This window comes from Nicotiana tabacum, chromosome 21 (genome assembly GCF_000715075.1).
Source record: "Nicotiana tabacum cultivar K326 chromosome 21, ASM71507v2, whole genome shotgun sequence".
In the NCBI taxonomy this organism is placed as follows: domain Eukaryota; kingdom Viridiplantae; phylum Streptophyta; class Magnoliopsida; order Solanales; family Solanaceae; genus Nicotiana; species Nicotiana tabacum.
The window spans coordinates 70,637,772-70,661,059 of NC_134100.1; the positions used below are offsets into that span (position 1 = coordinate 70,637,772).

General features: G+C 35.7%; 3 protein-coding genes across 4 annotated transcripts; 1 reads left to right on the forward strand and 2 right to left on the reverse strand.

The window, feature by feature from the left end:
• Nucleotides 1-2,088: 2,088 nt before the first annotated feature.
• On the forward strand, nt 2,089-9,666 carry LOC107784407 (autophagy-related protein 18f-like). Of its 2 annotated transcripts, XM_016605537.2 has the most exons (9): nt 2,092-2,871; nt 3,900-4,364; nt 4,438-4,866; nt 5,245-5,481; nt 5,556-6,386; nt 6,494-6,654; nt 6,826-7,172; nt 7,812-7,885; nt 8,990-9,666. In XM_016605537.2, exons 1-7 carry the CDS (start codon nt 2,683-2,685, stop codon nt 7,097-7,099), a joined length of 2,586 nt encoding a protein of 861 aa, XP_016461023.1. In that variant the 5' UTR covers nt 2,092-2,682; the 3' UTR covers nt 7,100-7,172; nt 7,812-7,885; nt 8,990-9,666. The 2 variants fall into 2 exon arrangements, with proteins under 2 accessions (XP_016461022.1, XP_016461023.1); XM_016605536.2 differs by lacking the exon at nt 8,990-9,666 and having other exon boundaries at nt 2,089-2,871; nt 7,812-8,150.
• LOC107784408 (uncharacterized) lies at nt 8,697-11,317 on the reverse strand. The gene has a single exon (XM_016605538.2). It carries the CDS (start codon nt 11,232-11,234, stop codon nt 10,158-10,160), a length of 1,077 nt encoding a protein of 358 aa, XP_016461024.1. The 5' UTR covers nt 11,235-11,317; the 3' UTR covers nt 8,697-10,157.
• A 1,948-nt stretch (nt 11,318-13,265) lies between these two features.
• Nucleotides 13,266-19,076, reverse strand: LOC107784406 (kinesin-like protein KIN-14C). Its single transcript, XM_016605534.2, has 17 exons — nt 18,818-19,076; nt 17,983-18,228; nt 17,664-17,808; nt 17,474-17,583; nt 17,250-17,369; nt 16,958-17,161; nt 16,227-16,436; nt 16,071-16,145; nt 15,798-15,944; nt 15,572-15,710; nt 15,357-15,466; nt 14,950-15,111; nt 14,654-14,868; nt 14,308-14,389; nt 14,115-14,219; nt 13,911-14,015; nt 13,266-13,645 (listed from the first exon to the last, which is right to left on the reverse strand). Exons 1-17 carry the CDS (start codon nt 18,917-18,919, stop codon nt 13,463-13,465), a joined length of 2,460 nt encoding a protein of 819 aa, XP_016461020.2. The 5' UTR covers nt 18,920-19,076; the 3' UTR covers nt 13,266-13,462.
• Between the last annotated feature and the right edge of the window lie 4,212 nt (nt 19,077-23,288).

Below are 23,288 nucleotides of genomic sequence, written 5' to 3' on the forward strand. Positions count from 1 at the left end.
TTTACTGTAGCTACTTTTGCCTCAGTAAAACTTCTGATTTACTGTAACTGCTTTTGCATTAGTAAACTTCTGGTTTATTGTGATACATGATATAGTACAAATTGAAGAATAAGGCAGGCCATTTGTCATATACATATTATTTTACCCCTATGATTGTGGAAACATGAAGATTTTCAATCTTCTAGTCATTTATAGTCTCAATATGATAACCATTTGTATTAGTAAACTTCAGGTTTACTACAACATATGTTTTGACCATAATCATATAATGTGAATGACATATTTATATATAAGCTCTTCGAGAGCCTTCATTTATTATCCACAATCTAATATTTATCAGACACTATTGGTGTCATGTGTCTTATAGACAAACAGTTAGCTTTTCAGGAGTTGTTGATGCATTTTGTACTATCAAATATTGCTCAGACACTTCTGGTATCATGAGAGAAAATCATAATCAGATAAACAATATAAAACAATTGTTTAAGCATAAGAAAACACCTCTTCCTAATATTTTCCTACTTCATGAGGAAATTTCAATTGTGTTACTTCTTCAAGAGCAAATTTAAAATATAAAATATTAAGTATATATTCTCTTAATTATATTAACTCTTATGGAGGTGAATTGTAATATATTTACTTCAAGAGCGCGTTTATATTTATGGCTTTATTAATATTATCACATTCACTTCAGGGAATGGATTAATATTTATCAAAAATTCTCATCCTTCAGAAAATCGAACATAATTATCTGAACACGCATTAATCACATCAAATTGTGATGCTTCAACCTCTTTTAAAATATTTACTACTTCAGGAGCAAATCAAGGCGTGCATGTAATATAGAAAATATTTCTCTAGCTTATCTTTAATTGTAATTGTAGAAAGCCTAAATTATCACTTCTGGTGGTCATAGGCATATACCACTTCTGGTGGTTAACAAAATTTAGTTACAATGAGATATACGAAACATAACCACTTATGGTGGATGTATATTTCTTGCAAACTCTGCTGGAGTTTAAGTGGATCTAACAATATTATCCACTTTGTAATCCTTTATTAAGATAATTAGGATGAAAACAAATACCAAAATAGGTATTGTATATGTAACATATAACAAAGCAAGCGATGATAAAGATATTAAAATATAAGCAAAAGGCTCAAATTAAATTATGCAAATTTGGCCACTCCAGATGTAAGTGATATTTACATCACTACTGCCAAGAAGAAAAACTCACCACCTCAAGGATATAATCTGCCTTATGATACTCGGAATGAACAAGATCTAACCACGGACATAAAAGTATCGCCTTACATCGGAGATGAACACTGAAATAGAAATTAAATTCGAAGTAAGTGCTCAAAATGGCAGAGTCTCGTGCTGATAACGTGTTATAAAATAAAAACTGTAAAGTAAATAAATCGAAAACAAATATAGAAAGAGATTGATATTTTTATTCAACTTCAACCTCATCTACATAATGAACTGAAATCTCCTCTATTTATAGAAGAAAGAAAATTGTTGTGTAAGTTGCTACTGCAAGCTGCTACTACAAGCTGTTGTGTAAGCTGCTACTGCAAGGTGCTGTGGCGAAAGGATAAGCTCATTGTACCAGATATAGATAATCTTCTACCGGGGATAATATTTATCCATAACAGAGTACCGAAAGGATAAGCTCATTGTACAAGTACAGGGTAATATTTATCCATAACGGAGTACCAAAAAGATAATCTTCGTTAGGAGGCTTATTTCCAATAGAGTATTAAATAGATAAACATATATACGGCAGAATCTCATATGGATAAGCTTTTTAAGGAAGCTTATTTACAACGGAATACTAAATGGACATCCATAATAAAATATATTTATAACATTCCTATTCTTTTCACATAGTTTATTTTTCTTTTTCATAATTAATAAAGAGATGAAACAATTTAATTGGTAGTTGAGCGGAACAGCTTATACTAACAGTATTGTATGATCTCTTCATTAGCGAATCTTTTTCCGGGAAAAATGGAGGGAGATTTCTGCTGTTCTACTATTGAGCTGTATTATTTATTTATCTTCTTTAACTTGGTTTCAAAATTATATTATTTTTCGGTGAAAGCAGCTTTGACTGCACATGAGAATTGGAGAGGGACAAATGCAGACGTGGGAAGGGAGCTTTCTTCTGTAGAATTTCCACTTTGTCACGCTTTCAACTTTCAAGTTTCTGCTTTGAAAAAAAGACAAGAATAGAAGAGGATTCCGAGAGAGACAAATAGACAATGAAAAGAAGAAGAAAAAAAGCCTCCAATAGTATTTATTACTACTTTCTTTACTCACATCTCTTCGTTATCCGATCCCTTCAATTTCGTATTTAAAACATCTCTCTTTCTTTGTGTCCAAGACTTGAAGCCCTGACGATTCAATTGAACTAATAATCATATACTCTTTAATTCAAATTTGTATAATACTTCTCGGGTTTTTTTTTATTCCTTATGAACATTTACTAGAGTGGTATAATTTTATCAGAATACATACAACACAGAAATTTTTGATAAAGTTGTTGTAATTTAGAAGTTAAAAATTTCATTTGTGGTTTTATCGTAAACATGTTTTGGCTATAGTAGAAAAGAGAGGATTGAAGACGCAAAGGGGTGTTTTTTGATTACTGTATTCTCTTTTGTGTTTTGGGGGGCATGGGGCTGAAGAACAGTGATGGTCAAATGGAAGGAGCAAAGTCAGGGAAGAGTAGTAACGGCTTCATTCCGACTTCGTTTAGAGCACTTTCGAGGATTGTATCCTCTGGTGCTGCAACGGTTGCTTCCACAGTTAGGTCAGCTGCTTCTGCTATTGTGGACAGGGACAATGATTCTACCCATGATCAGGTGCAATTTCCCGTGTTCTTTTTTTAAAAATAATTTAATTTCATTCCCCGCCCCCTCGTACTTTTCATTTTTTATTTTATGTACTTATCATTTTTATTTTGTATAATGTTGGTCCGAGATGAATTTAAATGGGAAACATGATTATTGAGGATTCATATAGCCGTTGTTGTTGTATCTCTTTCCAAAATTACTTTGAATTAGTTAAATATCATGGTATATAGCTTGTATTTTAGCAAAAGGCTGGAACTTTGCTTGCTAAACTTTTGATCCCGTTATAGCTGGATCATAGGTGTTGCATGAAATTTTGATGCTGAATGGTGCTAGTTAATGCAGTTTTATGGATTTCAAGATGAAATTCTTTTATGAAGTTTGATGGAGTAGTTGTCAGTAATGGCTACTTTGACTCTTAGCAGCGTCATTGTTAGTGTGCGGCCCCTTGGAGTAATCCTCACTGGTGATGAGTGCTAACCTTGGGAAGAGAAGACTAATTTATGACTATCGGCTGTTCTATTTTGGGATTGAAAAGATTACTAAGTGTTCCCTCCATCAGTGCTGTAGTGGTTGTAGATCAGGCACGATGCCTTCACCAGTCAAGGAGTTAATGTAATTGTGATTCTGCATTTAGGGTAGTCAGATTTTGAAATGTAGTTCCAATATATTGTGGATCAAATTTAGAGGCCATAGAAATTCCTAGGTTATCATCCTTGAGAAGCTTAATACTGAAAGTTTCTCAGTATACGACTTGTATACGGGGTGTTTCTCCCCATCATTAAGAAATTATTCTCCTTTTCTGAGAAAAGCTTACTACTGAAAGCTAGCAAACAAAAATTTGGCTGTATCATGGATCAAAAATATATTATAGAATGTTGAACATTTTTTTTTTTGCTGATCAGCAATATTGATAATATCAGTTCAAATACTTACTTGTAGTGCTAAGAGGTGGTGGTTGTCCCATTGCTATTCATTGGAATCTTTTACCGCAATTCCCAATGAGAATTATGCACTCTCATATTTTTCTACCACATCAGGTTCTGTGGGCTGGATTTGACAAGCTGGAATGTGAGGGAGGCGCCACTCGTCAAATTTTGCTTTTGGGCTGTCGGTATGGTTTTCAGGTTTGGGATGTTGAAGATTCTGATAATGTACACAACTTAGTTTCCAGGCAAGATGGCCCTGTTTCTTTCATGCAAATATTACCAAAACCAATAGCATCAAAGAAGCACGAGGACAAATTTTCTGGTAGTCCCCCAGTTTTGATACTTTGTGCTGATGCGTCATTTTCTGGAGGTAGTAACATTCGGGAGGGCATAGGGAAACTTCATGATGGAACCATCCAACAGTATCATGACCAAGAAAGTATCGGTTTTGTGCCCACTGCTGTTTGGTTTTATTCCCTGACATCTCACTCTTATGTGCATCAGTTGAAGTTCAGATCAGTTGTTCACTTGGTAAGATGTAGCTCTCGAGTGATTGCAATCTTACAAGCAGCTCAGGTATGTGCATGATATTACAAACGTTTGGTTAATCTTTTCTTGCTAGACATGTGTTAAGTTGCTTCTATTGCAGATACACTGCTTTGATGCTGCAACTCTAGATAGGGAATATACTGTTGTTACCAATCCTGTCATCACGGGTTTTTCAGGGTCCCGAAGTGTAGGTGTGGGACCTCTCGCATTAGGTCCCAGGTGGATGGCCTATAGTGGAAGTCCAGTTACAATCTCAAATTCTGGTCATGTCAATCCGCAACACGTTACTCCTTCAGATAGTCTCTCCAGTCCGGCTACAAATGGGAGCGTTATTGCTCATTATGCAAAGGAATCCAGCAAGCAACTTGCTGCTGGTATTGCGACTCTAGGAGACGTCGGGTATAAGAAGCTCGCTAGGTACTATTCTGACCTGTCACCAGATGGTAATAGTTCTCAATCCGGGAATGCTCGTGCGAAGATACCAGGGATTGCTAATGGTCATTTCCCAGGTGCAGGCAGTGTTGGAATGGTACAAATTATCTCACTGTGGAATGGTGGTTTAAATTATGTCTTCATTGCCATTTCAATCACTTGTTTCTATCTCTGCTCCTTGTTGTGGATAGAATAATTTTTGCTCTCTTCCTCATTTGAGTTGATTACTGTAAAAATAGCTCTAGACTGATTTTTATGTTCTGTTGATTTTGCAATAAGTTTCTTTAATCATCATAATGGACTCTTATATTGTGGTTATTGCTTTATGGATTGTATGTGTATAATTGTTGCTCCTCCTTTCTCTTAATTATGTTTGGATGTTGGGGAGTGATTGGCATTTGGTGCTTTATGCAATACGCCGTCGTGGATCAATGTTGGACCTCTATGTTAACGTCATACACTTTGTGCATCTTAGGTCATAGTCAGAGACATCGTCAGCAAAGCTCTTATTGCTCAGTTTAGGGCACATAAGAGTCCTATTTCAGCTCTTTGCTTTGATCCTAGCAGTACTCTTCTGGTGACAGCTTCAGTTCAGGGTCATAATATCAATGTATTCCGGATAATGCCTATACTATCTGAAAATACCTCGGCTAGTGATCCTGGTTCATCTTATGTCCATCTTTACAGGCTGCAGCGTGGACTGACTAATGCGGTAGGTGTAGTGCATCTGCATTCTCTTCCTGTTTAATTTTGTTGTCAACTAATTTATCGTTTTGGACATCTCAGGCCATACAGGACATAAGTTTTAGTAGTGATAGCCAGTGGATTATGATAAGTTCTTCCAGAGGGACTAGCCATTTATTTACAATTTCTGCTTCAGGGGAAACAGTTGATTTTCGATCTTCAGATGCATGTCTTACTACGAGGAGTAATGGCTCTGGTGTGATGGAAAAACTTGCAGTACATTGCGCCTCGAATTCAAAAATTCAGGTGCTTAATCAACAGAACATCGGTGAGACTGGCCCTCCAGCGACCCTTTCTGTTGTTGGTCGAATAAGGAGTGGAAGTAATGGTTGGAGAAATACTGTAAATGGTGCTGCAGCTGCTGCAACTGGATGGACGAGTTCTTTTTCTGGGTCCATAACTTCAGCTTTTCGCCACTGCAAAAGTACTAATCAATGTGCAGATTTAGGCCTTCTAAAAGCAAATTATCACCTGCTTGTGTTTTCATCTCCGGGGTGTATGACACAATATGCATTGCGTATGTGTTCTGAGTTAGATTTCATACCAACTATTCCTGCTATTGGTTCAACTTACGGAGCAGGTCCTGAAGTGGATACAAGATTAGTGGTAAAGGCAATCCAAAAGTGGAATATTTTCCAGAAACAAAATTGCAAAGAACGAGATGATAATACTGATATATATGGTGAGTTTGGAAGTTCTGATAGCAGTAAAGTATTTCCTGAAGGAATAACAAAGGGAAGTGGTCTCTATTCCAAGACTAGGGACACAATCACTAAAGGAAAGATAAGTTCAGAGGAAAAACATCACATATACATATCTGAAGCAGAGCTTCAAATGCATAAACCTCGAAATCCGCTGTGGGCAAAACCTGAGGTACTTTAATCGTTGTATGGTACCATGATCTTTATCCAGCAAATCTTGCTTCCATCCTTGTGTAATTGCTGAAATCTCCATTATCTTTTTATTTATTTTATGTCCAGGTATATTTTCAATCATTGGATATGGATAGGATTTATGTAGTTGATGGTTGTGGTGGAGAGGCTGAGGTTGAAGTAATTCCAACCCATATGGTTGAGGCGAGGTCAAAACATTTAGTTCCAGTTTTTAATCACCTTCAAGCTTCCAAGACCCAACAAGGGAGGTAATCAAAATTCTTTCTTGACTTAACGTATAGATGCATTCTCCTTTGTGCGGAAAGTAATCCATCAAATTTGGGTTTGTGTGATGGTTCCTTCAAAGGGATCTATTTTAGTAGATACACAAATTCACTATCTAAAGTTGAGGTTCTTTTTTTGTTTAATGTATAAATTAGGCTTCATGTTCATAGCGACAATGGCCAAAAGTTATCTCGAAGGCCGGAGATCTCTGAAAACAGCAAGCTTACATTAAATAGTGGTTGTGCCTCTAGTGATGGATCCAGCATTGAACTTAACCATTGCAGAGAAACCGCGTGCAATAGTCTTCGGATGACAAGTCATATAAGTAGAGACTTTATAAATAGTAGTGACAGCCCTGAAGCAACCACTCGCCTAGATTTTGTCAATAACACAAGGAGCACCATGATGCAGACAAATCAAAGTTTGTAAATCGCAAAACTACTTTGTACAAAACGGAGAATCATTTCAAAGATGAAGTTGGCGAGTCTAATTGAAACTGAAGGTAATGCCCTGCAACCCGGTTTTTGCTTTTGTTTTTTCTGATCAGCTTTGTGCTATAACTGAGTAATGTTATGACACTTTTTTGCTTGGCACAATTTTTTCGTGGCTTCTTTGGTTTGAATAAGTGTTTTATTTGAACTGCTATATTGGAGGGAGGGAGCCGAGGGTCTATCGAAAATAGCTTCTCTACCCTAGGGTAGGGGTAAGGTCTGCGTACAAACTATCTCCCCAGACCCCATTAGTGGGATTATACTGGGTTGTTGTTGTTGTTGTTTTTGCACTTATCTCTGCTTATATGTGACATGGCTCTGCTCTGCCACCATTTAGTCGGTCAAAGGGGTTTTAATGTTATGATCTTTGTTTAAGGCTTGCTTGTAGTGGCTCCAATATCTGCTCCAGAGATTCATTCTGTTCTCTCATTCTTTTGTGAGAGGAGTGCAGTAGCAACAGCTTGAACTCTGGAAGATAGATCGGCATGCTGATAACTTCTGTTCTCTTTTTGTTCATTTCTGATGAGTCAAATATTTCTATGAATAACATCTTCTGAATTCACTTCATTTGTTTTGTCTATTCATTTATTTAAGAGTTAGAATTTCTACATTTATATGGTTAATTAGTGATAATATGGTTATTTTTTCAGGCTTTCCTCCAATTATTTATGTGGAAGGCTCCTGGAAGTGTTAGTATTTTGTTGGTGAATACGTAAAGTAAGAGGTATGAGGGTCCTTGACTGTGATGCTCAAATTGTGAGTAATTTGACATTGTAAATAATAAACTATGAAGCTGTAAATAGTAGAACCAGTCTTAAAACTTGTTGCCTTATTTGATTGCTCTCGTCTTTCACCCATCAATATCAAAGCACTTTTTGTGTCTAAATTGACAGGTGCCAAACAATACCTTTCTAGCTCTTTGTGTTGTAGCCATCTGGAAATTAAAACATTGCTCAACTTATCTAGAACAAAACTCAACTTCTCAAAGAGCTGGATGAGCACATCTCCCTGCTCAACCTAAATATTTCTACTAAGTATGAATATCTTTAAAGTGTAACCCAGTCTTGATAAGGTTGTTTTGCTGGATGACGGCATCATAGTTCAAAATCATTTTTCGCCTATGTGGGACATCCACATGAATGAAAAGGCGAATGGAGCTATGGAGATGTGCATGGGAGAAGACAATTTGTAACTTCAAAGTGATTCAAAATCGATTTGGATTTTTCTCATTCCCTCATAGCAAAGAACTTTGATTTAGTGAGATGCATGGGCCTACAGCATCAACATTGCTAAATCTAGAAGCATGGAGGAAAACAACTATAAGTCAAACATACCACTTCTAGCCTGAAGTCTTAAACTGCGAGTTAGCCAAAATGATCCGTCACTTCGACAAATTGCAACAACAACAAACTCAGTGTAATCCTACAAGTGGGGGCTGGGGATGGTAGTGTGTACGCAAACCTTATCCCCACCTTGAAGGGTGGGAGGTTATTTCCAATAGACCCTCGGCTCACGAAAGACGAGAAGAAAAGCAATAGCACCAAGCAATAACAACAATAAGATAGTAAGAAAACGAAACGAAAGGAACAACAAGTAATACTAAAAAATCTAACAATAACAGAATACAAGACTAACACTAATACTCTCGACTACCTACTAGTTGTCTTCCTTGATTCTCGACCTTCACACCTTCATACCCAAAAAATTGTAAACAATCTTAAGGTTTTGTTTAGACAAAGCCAGATTTTATAAACCAACATAGCTTTAGAAACTGCTTGATAGTCCTTATTGGAATATTCGGTGATGAAGTTTTTCTTTACCTATGCAGAACTTGAAATCAGACTTAAGTTTGTGGCAGCTAGGGACATTACCTCCTTGTCTAATTGCACTTCATCTTCATGGCCGTGTCCATTTCATCGAGCCGTTTTGGCACGTGCTAGGACTATGTTACCAGAAAACAGAAGCATTAAAATGACAGTCTGGTGCACTAAGCTCCCGCTATGCACGGGGTCCAAGGAAGGGCCGGACCACAAGGATCTATCGTACGCAGTCTTACCTTGCATTTTTGCAAGAGGCTGTTTCCACGGCTCGAACCCGTGACCTCCTTATCGCATGGCAGCAACTTTACCAGTTACACCAAGGGTCCCCTTCAGAAAACACAAGGATTGCACGTGCAAATATGTTAACTTCTCTGAAAATTATCAAAAGCTGTCATATTAGAGCATCTCTAGATTACCTGCAACAGAGTATGTTGCTGTGTTGCTTGTAAATGAGAGAACATAAGTCTGAAGAGAGTTCAAACGACCAGAAGATTTCCAATTCTTAATGAGATATGGTAAATTGGCAACAGCACCACTTGACATTCTGGAACTTTTCATGACTACAGGAGTTTCTGGTTCTCTGATTTGTTTTAGTCGGTAGGTTTTAGAATTATGCAACATATGATGGAATTTCACCAAAGAATGCTTACACAGATAACGTAAGTGATTCATCCTTGAGATGGTGCTAAATGTGTTTTTCACCTTTTTGGATATATCATGCAAAATTATGAGGAAGGAGATCAAATTACCATACTAGCAAAAGATGGCGGATACATAGCTTCCACCTCCTTGCAATAACAGTACATATGTCAATGCCTACTTGCCCTAGTTTGTGAAGACAATAGTTCTACTCCCATAGTTGCAGAGAGACATAAAATTCGTTCTTTCTTCCCTTTATTTTCATTTTTGTCCCTTTTTAAGTAAGGATGAGGGAGTGGAGAGAGTGAAATTGCAGCAGAGTATAAGTTGTAACATCCACTAAAACCTGGCAAAGCTAGTATGGACATCTTAGAGGAATAATACTGTAATTATTGGGAAGACAGAAAAGGAAACAGGTAGCAAAACAGTAATATCGTTGTAAAGGATCAAGAGAGACACTGTTGTTCTAAAAATTAGAGTCACCTTTTTCACCAAAAGAGTTCTAATGAAAACTACACAAAGTTGAATTATTGTGCTTTACTTTTGTCCCCTTACATTTGACACCAAATCTTTCAAGAACTTTGCTGACTTTGTGATTGGTGAATTCATCGCCATCAAGTTATACAAAACATTCTCAACTTCCTCAATTGATGGCCTTGTTTTAAACCTCGAAACCACCTTCAATTCTCCATCTTCTTCAACAAAGACATACCATTTCTCACCACTCAAAACCCCATTTCTAACACACTTAAACATCACACCATTTCTCTTATTCAATATTCCTTTAACCTCTAATCCCATAAATGAATACACAACCTCAAATGAACCCACAAATCCACTCAACTCACCAAAGCTACTCTCTTCATCAAACCCCCATTTGGGATTGAAAATCACTACAGGCTTTGGATACAATGCATCAGCAATAGCCTCCATTACACTTAATCTTGAAGCCTCTGGAGCCATAAACACAACCACATCTCCAGAACTCACCATTCTGATATCCACATCATCTGTTATTAATGAAATATCAAAATTTTCAATAATGGGGTTTGAAGACTTACTCTCAAAGGCTTTTTGTGCAGCTTGAGTTAAGCTTTGGTTAGGCCATAAAAGCAGAATCTTGATTTTTGGGCCTTTTCTTTTAATGGGCACGTTTGCAAAAATATCAAGAGCAAGCTGAGATAGTGCAGATGAGGAGTCATCAACAACTGGAATTTCAACACGAAATCTTGGTTGTTTGAGTTTCTTGAGTCTTCCAACGAGCTTAGGATTGTTAAGGGGTTTCTCTAAAGTAGTTAAAAGAGACAACTTTGCTTGAGAAATGGCATCTTCTTTCGTAGTTGGTGGGGTAGGAGAAGAGACTGAACACTGAAGAGGTGATTTGAACTTGGTTAAGTGCAGGGGTGTTGTGAAAGAGACAGACAGATAAAGATTGTTAAGTTGTTGTGTTGATCCTACAGAGTATAAGGAAGTTGAGGTTGGCAGTTTGAAATGGAACAAAGGGTGGGAGATTTGGATGGCTTGTGCATGTGATTTAAGAAGATTGGAAGACATTTGAAGTGAATTCTTGTCAAAGGGAAAGAAATTGTTACAACTCCGGGAACATGTGTTCATCTGGATAAGGCAGTATAGATAAAGCTTTTGTGTATGAATAGTTCTAATTTTTTGAGAGAAAAACAAATTGTGAATATTGAAGATTTGCGAGAGAAAATTTTAATTGAAATTTAAATGCACATTCGAACTACAACGTCAACTCTAAGAGCCGTTTGGCAATAGATTTTGCCAAAAATTATTTGGGTTTATTTTGGCAAATACATGTTTGTTCATAAATTTTTTTCATATTTTGGTAAATTCCCAAAACCAGCTCTTGGCCCAAAATATTACTACTATATTTTTTAAAAATTGCCCCAAACTTTTGTATTTTATAAAAGAGCCCGCCATTTATTATTTTGTAACAATACTGTTTCGTCTTCTCGGTCATCTGATAGTGTATTATGTAGTTCTTTATAAAAATGATAATTTTTGTACCAAATTTATTTATGTTCAGGACTATGGTTGGTGATAATAGAATGAATGTTATTGATGAAAGTACTGATGTGTAGGGGTGTACAAACCGAACCGAAAACCGCACCAAACCGAAAAGTAAAACCAAACCGATTAAAAACCCCGACTAGGTTTGGTTTGATTTGGTTTGGTATTGAGTTATTAAAACCCGAACCAAACCGACATATAAATATATAATTTTAAAACTTTAATAGAATTTTATTTAAAAGATGTCTAGAAATATTTGAGATCCTCTCATGGAATATAATATTTAATAGAACTATAAAGTGCATTCATTTGTATTTACTTTAAATAATAGATTGTATTACTTTCTTATTATGTGTTATTGAAGCCAATCATCTCTTTCTTCTTTCATATTCATATGTCAAGATTTATTGTATGTTTTTCGAATTTGAAGTGGTATTTCGATAATCTAAAATTACATAGAACATATCATTATTTAGGTATCATATTGATTTTTATGTTTAATTATTAAATTTGGTTAACCCTGAAAGCGTACATATCAACCAAAAATTATTGGTAGACGACTAAGAAAATAAACTATTATGTGTTACTAAAAAAGATTCTCCCATAAGATCACTTTAATAGATCATATGTTTGTTATTATTTTTTAATTTTTAGTAAACATATATTCACTTATCAAAATTTTATCTATAACTTTAATAATGGAAGATTAAAATAATATTAATGTAAAAAAAAATACCCGAAAAACCCTAAAAATCCGACAAAACCGAACCAATCCAAACCGATATAATTGGTTTGGTTTGGTTTTGATAAAATCCGAACCAATCCGGTTCATGTATATCCCTATTGTTGGGTATTTGTGATAGTTTTTAAAACTTGTGGGTATCAGTCATGTTTAAAAAAAAAATTGACATATGTTTTGAAAACTGATGTCCAAACACATTTTCATCTTCAAACAAAACTTCAAAAATAGATTTTTCAAAACAAATTTTAGGAATCTATGGCCAAACGCTAACTAAAATTCTTTTTTTTTTCTTTTTTGCAGTCCAAATCTAACTTTATTCCCAATGTCACAAACAAATGTTCACTTGGAGTAAAAAAAATAATAATTGGGTTGCGTTCTCTCTCCTTCAAATCCACATTCAATATTTTAGATTCAATTGGATTTGTAATATACCACAAAATTCCGCATATACAACACGTTTTGCAATTTATTAATCGTTGCATAATTATAGAGTAACTAACTCAGTTGCAGACGTATTAGCTAAGAAAGGGAGTAAAGGAGCCAAGTTTAATGTTTTTGTTACTTTACCTAATCGGCTAATCCTTCATGTTTTACGGAATATCAACTGAACTCAGGCAAAGTGGGAAGATGTTTTATCGGAAATATTTTCTAGTAATATTATTTATGCAATGGTAGGTGTGGATATTATGACCATCCATGAAGTTAAATCCAAAAAAGTTAAAGTGCAAATAAAATACAATTAACTTGAAACCTGGAGAGCAACAACTATGGATACTTCAAGTAATTTATTTCACATTTTTTAAGATTTCCAACCAAAAAATCTCTCCAATAAAGTGGTACAAGGAGGAGGTAAAGTGATAAATCAAGTATTAATACAGAAGGAGAAAACCTTGTAAATACAGATATGGCTGAAAGGAAAAGCCCCATGCTATTACTGATGCAGAGACTATTTTCACCACTATACAAATTAGAGGTGGATTGCTGTTAGAGGTATTTAAAAATCGAACTGCCACACAAAGAATTACAGACAACCAATTCTAAAAGCTAGAACGAGAGTTCTGCCAAAAAGTTAGCCAAAGCTTAAGCGAGAATCTGATGGGAGACGCAAGCTAGTTTGACGCCTTGGGATCCCAATCTCGCATGCATTAACCCGTGCTGCAAATCGGAGTGAACACAGGGATTCACCCACTGAAGAAGGATCCGGCGAAACATTAACAAACATTAATGTCTTTGAATTACCACCTAGACAGGGCTGAATAAAACATGCCAAAATCATTAGATGTGGAAAGACAATAAATCAGCACAGATAAGGGGGTGCGGAAAATGTGAATATAATGGACACATTTCACAACTGTTAAAATGACATTGGGAATATATAGATCAGTCCTATAAGGACTACCTTTATACTGGAAGTGTTTTATTATCTCTACTAGTTTAGTTGTGGAAACGCCTTATGACTCAAATAAATTACACCCAGAACCATGTTGTATTTTAACTAGGAGCTGACTTGTTTTTACCTGGAGAAGGTATGTAAGCTTTGAGTTCCTAAAAGGTACATGCTCCTCTTTCTTTGCTAAAGCAAATATGACATCACTTAGAGACGATAGACTCTTGTTGATGGCCTGAATGCAGCTCATGGAAAACAGAGAAATAAGTAGCAAGAAACATCTTGGAAAATAGGCAAGTTCTTTAAAAAGATATTAGGAGTTTCATGCTTATACCTGAGTTTCTTTTAGCCGGTCTCCAGTAGACCCACTCTTGGATAGACGCTCACTTCCAGCAAGATCAATCAAGTTGAGTACACCTTGTACTTGTTGCTCGGTATTCTAACATAGGCTACTATTAGTCAACTGAAAATATGCTTATAAAAAGAAGCAATCAAAATGGCGTGCTAAATGTCTAGCCAGTCCAAACCTCATTCACACCCGAAATTCTCAGAGTGAAGACAAAATGGCTCCTTGAAGACTGTTGGTTCATATGAGTTTTCCCAACAGATCTGCACAAAGACGAAAAAGAAAAATAACTTGATAAAACACAGGTATCACAGATTCAAATCTATTTCATTCAAATATAGGAAAACCGGATCCGCTACTATATTTAAAATATGAATTAACGCATATCAAAGGTACCAAGTAGCAAAAGAAGTGTTTCAACAGTAAATTACAGATATCAAGAAGAAATATGAAGCCTACTTATGTAAAGGCTGATGACATAAAAATTTGCTTAAAAGATTGATGAGAAAATAACCAGGTGTTAATACCTGCTTTCTGCTGCCAGCCCAAAAAGTTTAGAGACCTGACTATAGCAATGAACATCCACAATTGTCAGGTCAGATACATGAGTATTGCCATTCGCGTCATGTTTGATTGCATACTGCTTTCCTCCATTTTCTGGTCGGGATGCATCAAAACCAGACGAATTTGATGGTGATAAAAGATCCCGAATTGTTTCATTGTAAATTTCAAGCATTGAGACCTGAAATATGGTGAAAACACTTTCAGAGAATAGAAACAAATCAAATAGAGCCAATCGATCACGACAAACTTCATTGCTAACCTGCATTTTATAACTCCACCCTTGGTTTTGAAGAGACTGCTTGGTCTCAAATACCTGCTCTAAAGAGCGCGGTATAAGCCCTTTCTGATTATCAGAGTCTGGCTTACCTACCATTGTATGAGTCTTACCAGAACCAGTTTGACCGTAAGCAAATATGCAAACCTGAGAAGTAAAAGAAGGGTAATGAAATAATAATTTTTGAGAGGCTGCTGATGAACATTCGCTTTCGCTTCCTTAAATGATTTAAAACAGTTGAAGATATTAACCAATGTTAATTGTTCAAAAGTAACATCAGTTTACCAGAAACCTCTAAGGAAAACATAACATAGAATGGTACGGAGTATTGATTCTTTGGCAAGAGTTAAGACATAATTTGCAGTAGTGCAAAAGATTTAAGGATATCTCACCTTATAACCGTCAAGAGCACTCTGTACAAGTTGGGAGATCTCAACAAAAACATCTTCTTGTGAGGCCTCGGGCATGAAAACTTTGTCAAATGTGAATGAAAGCTTTTGTCCTTAAAACAACACAAATGTCAAAGGTCAATATCGAAATAAAACAAAAATGAAAAGGGAAATACAAATTCCTTCTGGTTGAATGCATTACACAAACAAGTGCACACCATTTTGTGTCAAATCGATGCCTCTTCCTTGTGCTTCCGTTGATGTTGGAAAAGAGATAACCTTCCCTGCTGCATTGACAGTGTCATCAGACAGTAACGGCCTCACCCTGCAGAAAACTCTAATATTGCCTTTCAATTCCTGTATTGGCAGAAGATTCAAAGTGAACCTCTAATTAAAATCCAAAAGTCAAATTAAGATAGTTGCACAATAGTTAACATAAATTACCAAAATAGTATTGTGCAGTCTTTTACGTAGTTTCTCCCCTTCCACAATTTTTGTTTCGGCATCAGCAAGACGATTTTGCAAATCAAAAATGACATTCTTCTGCTCTTCATATTCTTCTTTTGTCTTCACGGAAGACATGTCGGACATCTAACAAAGTGATTAAACAATTGAAATATTTGAGAGGCACATCTTCGCTAAGCTCTTGAGGTTAGATAGAACACAATAAATTCAATCTTGAAGGGTCTCCATATAGCATAGAAATGTGTTTATCACCTGTACTCTCTTCTCTGCAAAGGAAAGTTGTTGCTGCAATCTTTTTATTTGTTCACACTGAGACAAACATGTCTCCTGAGAAATAATTCAGAAATATTATCATCCGATGATATATATTTGCCTTTGCCCATATGAGAAAAATCAAAACAGACAAACCTCCAGCTGATTGGTCTTAATCGTCATGCCATCCAACTCAGCCACAGATTTTCCAGTGCATTCCTTATATTTTATTACTTCAGCTGTTAGAACCTTAACTTGTAATGATTGCTGATCACGATCATCCCTCATTTTTTGCAGATCTCCTCGCAAAAACCCAACTTCACTTGCTAAAGCTTCTTTTTGTTTGACAGCCTCATCCTGAAGAGCCTGATGATGTCGAAAGGTAAAATAAGAAAATGAATCAGTTGATGATCAACACCTGATCTTCAGATTATGCAACTTAATAGTCCAGATAATCAAGATGAACAAACTGCATCTCGGAGAAATATATCATGAAAAGCCTATATGAAATCAGTAAATTAACCCAACACAATACATGAAAACCCATTTTTCCAGAAACAAACCAGAAAGAAAACACCTATAGTATCATAAACAATCATTCGGAAATCTGAAAAGAGTTGTAAAACAATCATATTCTGGACCTTATAGCAAGCTGCTGGACAGTTTGCAGAAATCAACAAAAAGAAGACACGGATAGGAGCTAAACATTCCTGAAGTGAAGTAATATTTATTGCTACAGACTACAAGTTTCAGCAGATGAATGACAGATGACAATGCTGAAAATACAGAAATAGAAGTATATAGATACGATCATGAGAGTATCACTAGTGCTGCTAACTACGTGTAGTCGTGTATAACAAAAGCAGAAGAAAAACTTAAAGACTTACTCTTGAAGAAGTGATTTGTTCTTGTAAAGAAGTATAATGACCCCTCAGTGTGCTGAGATTTTCAACCACCACAGCTTTCTCCGTCTCCACGCGCTTCAGTGTTTCATTGACGGTTCCAAGGTCTTTCTGGAGCCTACTGTTGTAATCCTGTAAATTTCTGTTGTACTCCTGTAACCCCTTGTACGAGATATCTAGTGACTGAATCTGCAGATAATAGGCTGAATGTAAATTCCTACTAATGGATTCACAACTGTAATGAAACCAAAACAATATATGGAAGAATTCTTTTTACCTTCTGATTTGCACTTGCATTATCTTGTTGAGCTCTTTTGAGCTCTTCTGAAAGAGAAGCTTGCAGTTTCTCTGCTGCCTCTCTAGCATGTTTCTCTCTTTTACAAGAAACCGTTGCTTCCTGATCAACATATTAAGCAATTTATTCCGAGAAAAACATATCTATAAAGTAAGCGCCAAAAACATCCAAACCAAAAACTCATGACATTGCCCTGCAAAGCGTACCAACTTGGCTGACTCCTCGTTGGCAAACTTTTCCTGAAGTTCCGCTATATTTTTTCTCAATTCCATTATAATTGAATTCAACTCTTCTTCTTTTGCTTTCATTAGCATCTCTAAAAGAAAAAACAAAAGCTTATATAAGTGTAAAATTCATTCCACAGAACTAACTCGTTTTAATGCAACACAACCATACCTATCTCATTGCATTTTTTCTCAGCCAACTCTAAAAAGCCTTTAATTGACGCCTGCTCTGTAATATAGTTTTCTTCAAGCTGCTGGAACCACTTAATACATAACTTGAGTCTTCTTATATACTCTGACATAAGACCACACTTTTCCTAATAGAAATAGCAAAAATCTTTGCATCAACAGACATGAAGCAGATACACATTGCCATTAATTTGAAAATTCTGCAACTTAATGTTAGAACCTTAATTTTACAAATTAACCAAAACAATAACCATATTCATACCAATATTGCCTTAATTGGAAAAAACAGCTTATCTACTTACCTTTATGTTATATTTGTTCTTGGTTTTCAATTTCTCAGTGAGTAAAGCTTCAATAACTTCTTTGCTAAACTCAACAATCCCGCAGTCTGAATCAGCACAACTCGGCGGACCACTAGTTGGAGGCATATCTGATGCACCCCCATTCACCACTGCAAGTGCTTGCCGGGTTCTTGCCGCAGTAGCTGTGGAAGGCATTCCTGGATTCTCTATTCTCCGCCTCTTCCCTGCTGGAACCTCACCTGCACTCTGCAAAACCAAACAGTAAACTCCCAAAAATTAGGAACTTCCTTCTCTTAAACATCAAAATAAGGAGTTTAAGTTCTATGCAAAAGAACTTCTTCACATAAGCATCAGAATAAGGAGAAGTTTGTGTATACATTTTTAACATCATCAGGTAAATCTTCACAGCAAGCTTGGTATGGTACCATGGAAAATAGACAAATATAACTTGCTATGGCTACTTAAATTGAACTAATGGTGTAAAAATTCTTTATATAGCTAGTGTATATAACTTAAATTGCTCGACGAATATAACGGAACCCACAAAGATAAACAAACAAAAAAAAAACACATAAACTAGGAACTTCTGCCTTTGAACGTAAAATAAGAAATACCCAGAATTCAGAGTACTAATTCTGGACTGGAAAAGCAAAAAAAAAAAAAAATGAATTGATTAAAATAATTGATGAACATGGAAAGGTAAGATCAAACAGTTATCGGAGAAATGTGCCAAAAATGTGAAATTCAACAACACAAACAGAGAAAATGAGCATAAGCCAAGTAGAGACCGATGAGTAATATAAAAAAGGGTTTGGAGAAAGAAAAAAAAACTTACATTGAAAGGGCTATGAAGGGGCGGCTTGTTCTGGTTCTTCGGAGCCATTTGAAAATTACTGCCTTTAATTGAGAGAGAGAGAGTCTGGTTCTTCGGAGCCATTTGAAAATTACTGCCTTTAATTTAGAGAGAGAAAGAGAGAAGAGAGAGAGGAGATGTAACAATCAGAGGGATGGGATTTCGGGAAGTTATTTTTCGGGTTTACGGGGGTGGGCCGTTAACTGAAACCAAATTCTACTCTCACTCTCTCTCGGACAGTGAAAAGGGGAAACCCCTAATTGTTTCCATTTTCTCTGTGTGATTGTTTTCTCAGCACTAATCGACGGCGGAATTAGGACTAAACGACGGCGTAGTTTGGGGAGGAAGAACTGCAGGGTGAAGAGTGAGTAGATTTGAATTTTTTTGAAATTGAGGGGATCTGGCGCTAAGGAGCGTTTTAATAATATTTGTAATACCAATTCTGCCCCTAATGGTCCCCGCTAGTATGTACTATTTCTTAGCCTTTTTTCACGAGTTAATCTCAAAATTATAATCTCACATATGGAGATGGGATAGCTAAACTAAGATTTTGGTATAAGATTTATTATCAAATACGATGTAAATATAATCCAAAATTTTAAATCGAAATTAATATTTTTATTTCGGTAACTAAACGACCCTTAAGTATACTTTTGTGATTGTGCACTACTAAATTATGATATTAGTAGTACAAAAATTTTATACTATCAACACATATAACTTAAATTCTTAATTTTTAAAAATAAAATCGCAGATCACTAATTGTAATAAGTGTAGTTAGTTACCTAAAACGTAATTAACATGCTATAACTAGGTAAACTTTAGTTAAGCAAAGTAAAAATTTATTTTTCATATTACTTAAATTAAAAAATCTCCCATCCCTTTCCGTTTGTAGTTCAAAGGTAAATGATTCAAAATAATTTGTGTAGGCGTTTTTCTCATAACATTTTTCTCTTTTCTCTTTTTCTTTCTTTAGCCGGGGTCTATCGGAAACATTATTTTTGCTCTCCAAAGGTAGGAGTAAGGCTACGTACATCGTACCCTCCTCATACTCCACTTGTGAGATTACACTGGGTTGTTGTTGTTCTTTTTTTTCTTTTTTCTTTTTTTGGTGTCTTTAGAGGTTATTTAAAAAATGTATGAATTGATTATGTTGTGAACCAACCTAACTTAGTAGGGGGAATTAAATTTATAGGACTTTTGAACACTTAAAGCAATTTATAAGACAAAAGTGTTAAGATTGGTATAAAAAGAACACTTTCATTGTTAGTGTTTAATATTTATAACTAGGTTTAAAAAAAATTAAAACTTTTACAATTATCACAACTGCCCCAAATGGGCCCACACTCTAAAAAAATGGAAACCATCCCCAACTCCTATTCCCGTTTCCAGCCCCCATTCCTCATTCCCAATTCACCAAAACCTACATTTTTCCTCTTCTTCTTCTTCTTATTATATTATTATTTCTTCTGTTGTGTTCAATCTCTTCTTCTTCTTTCTTTAATCCCGACATTATTTTTTCACATATCTTCGTCTTTGAGGTTCTTGTTCTTTGTTGAGAAAAATTGGTGAAAACATAACAAGAACAATTGGAGATTGACCCTTGCACCATTTGAAAAACACTTGATCGTGATTTGCTAAGTTGACTTGTGCATTTTTTTCAAGGGAGATATTCAGTCTATTAGTCATTGTTGGTAAGTAAAGATAGGTATTTAATCTTATTTTTTTGTTTGCAGATATCAGGTTTTATGTGATTCTTCAAACATCCGGTGAGATATTTCAAACATCCGGTGAGATGTTTCACACATCCGGTGAGATGTTTAAAACATTTTGTGAGATGTTTAAAACATCCTGATAATTGTATGTAGTTGTTTCAAACATCCTGAAAGTCCATTCAGGATGTTGCAAACGCCCTAAGTATATTCTCAAGATGTTTTAAACATCTTTTTAGAAAGTTTGAAACATTATTCGGATGTTTGCAAAAAATTGATTCTTTATACCAATTCTTTATATACTTATGATATTTGCAGGTATTCCATTACAAAATGGTTGATTATATTGTATTGGGAGTTGATTGTCATGGTGAATGGGTGGAGTCTTCTACACGTTTTACTTGGCGTTCGAAGAGTAAAGAGACGGTTCTAATAAAGGTGCATAGAGATGTTACGTATGATGAGTTTGTTGACAAGATTATTGTCGGTTGTGAATTAACTTTTTATCCGAGTAATATCTCCAAAATTTACATGCATAGCATTGGTGAAAAGCATAAGAAAGTAGCTCCTTTTAAAATAAAGAATTATGATAGTTTGAGCTATTATTTGGAAGATGAAAATAGGTCCATTCTAAGGGTATCTGTGGTTGAAAGATTGGTAGAACTTACAAATTCACCTCCAATGGAACAACATGATAGCCATGGATTGGATGATATTAAAGAAGATCTTTTGAATATCGATATTCAAAAAATAGATCCTTTGAATATGGATATTCCAGAAACCGAAGAAGAAGAATATGCAAACTTTCCTGGAGTTGAAGGCAACTCACAAGAAAGAACTAACAACACAAAGAAGCCACAATTATGAAGATGACACAAAGTTTTATAAGGGTTTAAGTTTCAAAAACAAGTGTGAGCTAGTTGTGTCATTGAAGCTTGCTTCCTTGAAGGCTCCTTTCCGTTTCAAATCAGTGAAGAGTACTAAATTTGTGTACTGTATCAAATGTGTAGACAACAATTGCAAGTGGTGGTTGCTAGCCATCAAATATATAAGTATTGACATATTTTATATTACGAGGTACAAGAATGAACATACATGCGGGTCACAACATCTTACAGAAAAGCATTTACATGCCTCAGCGGATGTCATTGGTGAATACATCCATTCTAAATTTGAAGAGGGCAGAGGTCCATCTAACAAAGAAATTATGGAAACAGTTCGTTTAGATTTGGGTTGTAATGTTAGTTATTGGAAGTGTAGGAAGGAGGTCATATCGCAAAGGCTATGGTAAGGGGGACTCCAGAGCACGAGTATGCAATTTTAGATGCGTACCGATACACGCTTAAGAAGGCAAATGAAGGAAGCAAAATGGCACTGAAGCTTGATAACTGTGGGGAGTTTCCATACTTTTTTGTAGCTTATGAAACTTAGATTCATGGGGCTTAGTTTATGAGGAAAGTCGTAGCTGTTGATGGGACATTTTTTATAGGAAAGTATCGTGGAGTGTTGTTGTGTGTCGTGGCACAGGATTCAGAGAACCATATTTTTATGTAGCATTTTGTGTAGTAGACAAGGAGTGTGATGCCACATATGAATATTTTTTTTGAACAATTGTCCAGCATATACCCGACAGTATTGAGTTGTGTATAATTTCTGATAGGCACATAATCATAGCAAATGGGATCTCAAAATTTTACCCTTAGGCTCATCACGTATTTTGCATGAGGCACCTTGCTAAAAAGTTTTCATTGCGGCGATTTGCTTCACCATTATTAATCTGTAGCTAAAGCATATAGGATTGATGAGTTCAATGATAATTTTTAACAAATCAAAGATAACGATGTAAGAGTTACCAAATATCTTGAGGAGGATGTTGGGTTTCACAAATGGAGCAGAGCGCACTTCCCTGGTAACATGTACGTTAATGTGAACTCCCTGGTAAAACATCTTTGAAGGTGTTCGAATCATTCCCTAAGATGTTTGACACATCTCTTAATGTGTTTGAAACATCTCTTAAAGTGTTTCAAATATCTCTTCAGATGTTTCAGGCTTCATATGAAACATGTTACTGGACTTCCCAGTTCAGACATCTTACGAGATGTTTCCAACATCCATGAAAATGTTCCCAACATCCATTTCTCCTGACGTCTGAAACATATGCAAGATGTTTGAACTTTGTTGCTTATATTCTAGATTCTAAAAAAAGTCTTATATATTATTATTTCAGGTATGAAGTATTGACCACGAATATTGTAGAGTTTGTTAACTCAGTGTTTCTACTCAAAAGAGAATTCTCCATCACTGCCTTATTCGATGCTATTAACAGGAAGTTTGCCCAAAATATTCTATGAAAGGCGTATACAGTTCCTCGACACTTCAACCATTTGTGTCCCTTCAGTTGAAAAGAAGATTAATAAAAATTCAACTTTGGGCAACAAGCTATTGGTCCATCCAATAAGGCAACAAGTGTTCAACATCACCGGTCATGGTGCGGTTGCAAAGGTTGATACATGTCCTTGTAGAGAGTTTGACCTAGACAAAATACCTTGTCCACACGCTATGGCAGCCCTTAGAGTTGAGTTTGGTGCACAATACGAAACAAGCATTTATGACTATACTTCTGACTTTTATTATATAAACACATACTTGAATGCATGTCATAAAATTTAATCAGGTGCCTTCTGAAGAATGTTGGGAGGTTTCTCCTGAGCTTGTTGAGAGAAAAATACCTCCACCTTCAT